The following is a 4,691-nucleotide window of genomic DNA, read 5'->3' on the forward strand; positions in this document are numbered from 1 at the left end:
TCTTTATTTCCTTTTTCTTTCACTTGTTGACCGTGGACAATCCTTACACCGCCATATCATATTTTTATAAATGTGTTGTTGTTTATAACATGTATATATAAATGTTTTATGACCCTTTTCTATATGAAAATGAGCACTGGTACAATTCATGTATGATTTCCTTTTGCTCAATAAAACATTTGAAATAAGTTAATAGTTTGTTTTTGTCCTTTTAAAATACTTTTCTTTTTTTCATCACCCTTTTTTATATATGTCGCGTTTAATTCCCTTTGCATTTATTCTTATTGTTCATAATTTATTACGTTATGATTGTTTCTCCTATTTTCAATATTTACACATTTTATCCAGATGAAAATCTTTTGAATAATAAAACATTTGAAAAGAAAATGACTTAGAGGCAGAAGTTACAGATGAAGAGTTTACAGCTTCAGAGGTGGAGAAACACCCCGTCCTCACTGCTCCAGTCTGCAGATACTTCATCAGCAGACAGCAGCGCCCCCCGCTGACCGACAGCAGTAAAGCCTCTGACATCACTCTGCACATCAGTGAAATGAAACTGAAGTTCAGATAATGAGATAAAAAAAACAAAGTAAAAATAAAATAAATGAGGATTTAATTCAGACTGACAGGCTGCTTCTTCACAAACATCTGTACACACCCTGAACGCACCACAAACACTCAGAGAGGAAACAACACACACCCTGAACGCACCACACACACTCAGAGGATGTTAAAGGTTTGATCTCACACTGATGTTTGAGCCTGAAGTCACAGTTCAGTTTGAGCTGATGAAGATGAAGATGATACAGATGTTGACAGTCGATGAAAATCAGTGATAACCAGATGTTGTGAGCTCTGCTGCCCCCTGCTGGATCTGAGGTCACATCCATCAAATGACCTCCATCATTCTGACATGAAAATAAAAGCAGTTTCAACTCTGTCCATGTGGTGCATTTACAGACACTCGGACATCTGAGAACTTTACATTGGCTGTCATGGAGCCTTCAGGGGACTCTCAGAAAATCAGACAAAAAAACAATCAAGTGACCTTTATATTTGTCTTATTCTGTCTTTTCTCCTTTTATTGACACTGTGATTTTATGTCTTTGCTGTTATTGTTTTTGTGCTGAGTCGAGGTCGACCAACATGGCTGCTGTGTGAAAAGTTTTGTATCAAACCTCAGATGTTGGATTGTCCCTGAATGCATCAGCAGGGAGAGTCTCAGCTGTCTGCTGCATCATGAGATGATCAATGATGATCAATGATGATCAATGATGATCACAAAAATCAAGTCAATCAAACCTCCCTGTGATAAACTGTGAGCAGGTTTGAGTCTGAATGAACGTCACTGGTGGAAACAGGAAAGTCGAACACAGGTTCAATTCACACCTGGTACACACCTGTTCACACACCTGTTCACACACCTGTTCACACTGGTACACACCTGTTCACACTGGTACACACCTGTTCACACACTGGTACACACCTGCACACACACCTGTTCACACTCCTGTTCACACTGGTACACACCTGTTCACACACCTGTTCACACTGGTACACACCTGTTCACACACTGGTACACACCTGTTCACACACTGGTACACACCTGTTCACACACCTGTTCACACTGGTACACACTTGTTCACACACTGGTACACACCTGTTCACACACTGGTACACACCTGTTCACACTCCTGTTCACACACCTGTTCAAACACCTGTTCACACACCTGTTCACACACCTGTTCACACACCTGTTCACACTGGTACACACTTGTTCACACACTGGTACACACCTGTTCACACACTGGTACACACCTGTTCACACACCTGTTCACACACCTGTTCACACTTGTTCACACACCTGTTCACACTCCTGTTCACACACCTGTTCACACTCCTGTTCACACTCCTGTTCACACACCTGTTCACACTGGTACACACCTGTCCACACACTGGTACACACCTGTTCACACACCTGTTCACACACCTGTTCACACTGGTACACACCTGTTCACACACGTGTTCAGACTGGTACATACCTGTTCACACACTGGTACACACCTGTTGACACAGCTGTTCACACTTCTGTTCACACACCTGTTCACACAGGTACACACCTGTTCACACACCTGTTCACACACCCGTTCACACACCTATTCACACCTGGTACACACCTGTTCACACCTGGTACACACCTGTTCACACACTGGTACACACCTGTTCACACACCTGTTCACACCTGGTACACACCTGTTCACACACCTGTTCACACTGGTACACACCCGTTCACACACCTATTCAAACTGGTACACACCTGTTCACACACCCGTTCACACACCTGTTCACACCTGGTACACACCTGTTCACACACCTGTTCACACACCAGACCTGACACATCAATACTGGAAACACAGCTTCATGTTCCCAGTGTTCCCAGTGTTCCCAGTGTTCCCAGTGTTCCCAGTGGACCAGTGTTCCCAGTGTTCCAGTGTTCCCAGTGTTCCAGTGTTCCCAGTGTTCCCAGTGTTCCCAGTGTTCCCAGTGTTCCCAGTGTTCCCAGTGGGACCAGTGTTCCCAGTGTTCCCACTGTTCTAGTTTTCCCAGTGTTCCCAGTGGGACCAGTGTTCCCAGTGGGACTAGTGTTCCCAGTGTTCCCAGTGTTCCAGTGTTCCCAGTGTTCCCAGTGTTCCCAGACTTCCCAGTGTTCCAGTGTACCCAGTGTTCCCAGTGTTCCCAGTGTTCCCAGTGGGACCAGCAGACTGTGTCTTGTTCATATTTGACTCTTATTCTGAAGTCTCGATCGTTTCCTTCATTTTCAAAGTTGAGCAGTTTTAAAAAGATGAAAAGAGAAAAGTTCTGAATAATGAAATTTGAAGTGGCAGATTAAATGTTTGCAGCTCTGAAATCGACCGACGCTTCATGACAGAGTCTGAACCTCCATCATTGATTATTGATTAAATATTGATCAGTCATGTGCTGTCGTTACATCATCTTCACCATGACGTTGTTGTACGGTGAATCCCTCTGCTCCTCCTCTTCCTCCTCCTCCTCCTCCTCCTCCTCTTGCTCCTGCTGCTGCTCGTCGTCGTCTTCTTCTTCTTCTTCGTTGGTGACGTGGATCGCCCTCTGGGGTCGTTTGGGCACGGCGTAGTCGTCCACCCGGGGGTTGTATGGGTACTCGTGACCTTTGGGGTCAGCGGCCGTACCCATGATCCTCCAGGCGTCTCCTCTCATTTCCTCGGGGTCGTCGTACACTGAGGGGGGGCCGGTGGACTTCTGCCCTCCAGAGGCGCCGGCGGTGGCGGCGCAGCCTTCAGGCTCGTCGTAGATGTGCTCCACCTTCCCGTATGTTGGTCCGAGGGCGTCGGCGTCGCTCAGGAAGACGTTTCTGATCTTCATCTCGTCGATGCTGTCATAGAGCGGGTCGCCGCTGGACTCACAGCTTCGGGCAGGATGCGAGCTCAGGATGTCTGCCATCATGTTCTTATTGATGGTATCAAAGGGGAGGGAGTACTCCGGCTCCGGGGGGGTGATCTGAGGAGGGGTGCAGGGGGGAGCCAGGCTGTTCCCTCTCTCCCTCCTCTCCCTCAGGGTGCCTCGCTCGCCGCTGCCCGGCAGCGTGATCTGGGAGTACATTTGGTTCGGGTTGGAGCTCAGTTTGGGGCTGAGGCGGGAGTTGTGGGTGGGGGCGGAGCCGGGGCCCGGGGCCGGGTTGGGGCCGGGTTCGGCGTGGGGCAGGGGGCAGCTGGAGATCATCTTGACCTGGTTCTTGCGGGGGGCGGGGACGCCGCGGGTGTCCAGGGTCAGACTCTTCACTCCGGTCAGAGCTTTGTCGACTGGAGGCTCCAGACGAGACTGAAAACACAACAGGAGAACGATCAGTGATCAATAACCAGTCAGTCATATCAGTCCCTGTGTTCACCATCACTGTAACAGCTGACAGCGTCCAGCAGATGGAGCTGTGGTCTGATGAACCAGGAAACTATATAACTATACTAAACTAAACTATATTATACTATATATAAATAATAACCAGACCCAGGTATCAGGTATGACATCATCACGTGTTAATGCTGCAGTAACTGACTGTTGATCATTATGGTAAAATATAAAATGATGTCTGAGTGTTTATGTTGTTTATTTGTTTGTCTCGTGTTCGTGAGCTGAGCCTGTTTAGGAGGAGGAGCCTCTGTCCTGATGAAGATGACGAGGATCCTGATGAATGAAATCAATCACTCGGCATTTATTACACATTTAATTACTATTTACTCACATGTTGCATTATTTTAATGAACCTAAGACTTTGGTGAACACGTTTCACTTCCTCCACATCAGTCAAGGTTTGAAGAATAAAAAAAAACGCTTTCAATTTTCAGCATTTGGATCAAAAGACCTGATGACCTGTTGACGACCTGTTGACGACCTGTTGACAACCTTTTGACGACCTGTTTACACAGCGCTCATTAAGAAAGATCTGAGATCATTCTGAAAACTGTGATGTAAAACACATGGGTATGATGTCACATGCAAGGACCTTTGACCTCAGAGGGTTCGATCCAGACTAAACCCGACAGACGAGGTGAGAGAAACAAACGCACCCCCACACTTCCACATACAGTCCATGCAGTAACACTGCGTCAGAAACACGTCAGAACCAGAACTGGGTTCCCCTCAGAGAACCCAGAACC

The 4,691-nt window shown here is 46.9% G+C and overlaps 2 protein-coding genes across 3 annotated transcripts in view; both read right to left on the reverse strand.

The window, feature by feature from the left end:
* Nucleotides 1-596: 596 nt before the first annotated feature.
* LOC147819678 (uncharacterized) lies at nucleotides 597-2,458 on the reverse strand. 2 transcript variants are annotated; one of them, XM_087171968.1, is made up of 7 exons: nucleotides 2,387-2,458; nucleotides 2,199-2,220; nucleotides 2,101-2,132; nucleotides 1,853-1,978; nucleotides 1,719-1,796; nucleotides 1,585-1,660; nucleotides 597-1,412 (listed from the first exon to the last, which is right to left on the reverse strand). In XM_087171968.1, exons 1-7 carry the CDS (start codon nucleotides 2,398-2,400, stop codon nucleotides 1,293-1,295), a joined length of 468 nt encoding a protein of 155 aa, XP_087028094.1. In that variant the 5' UTR covers nucleotides 2,401-2,458; the 3' UTR covers nucleotides 597-1,292. The 2 variants fall into 2 exon arrangements, with proteins under 2 accessions (XP_087028094.1, XP_087028095.1); XM_087171969.1 differs by lacking the exon at nucleotides 2,101-2,132 and adding an exon at nucleotides 1,499-1,530 and having other exon boundaries at nucleotides 1,585-1,618; nucleotides 1,683-1,796; nucleotides 1,853-1,999; nucleotides 2,188-2,220.
* The window catches only part of LOC111649418 (uncharacterized), a gene marked incomplete at its 5' end in the record, with an annotated part of 5,128 nt that continues 1,033 nt past the window's right edge, over nucleotides 597-4,691 (reverse strand). The window contains one exon of the mRNA XM_023399172.2: nucleotides 597-3,858. Coding sequence (XP_023254940.2) covers nucleotides 2,986-3,858 — 873 coding nt within the window. The remainder of the gene's footprint in view (nucleotides 3,859-4,691) is intronic.

The sequence above is a fragment of the Seriola lalandi genome, unplaced genomic scaffold, assembly GCF_002814215.2.
Source record: "Seriola lalandi dorsalis isolate HSWRI2012SDOR001 ecotype SW California unplaced genomic scaffold, Sedor1 jcf7180002050744, whole genome shotgun sequence".
In the NCBI taxonomy this organism is placed as follows: domain Eukaryota; kingdom Metazoa; phylum Chordata; class Actinopteri; order Carangiformes; family Carangidae; genus Seriola; species Seriola lalandi.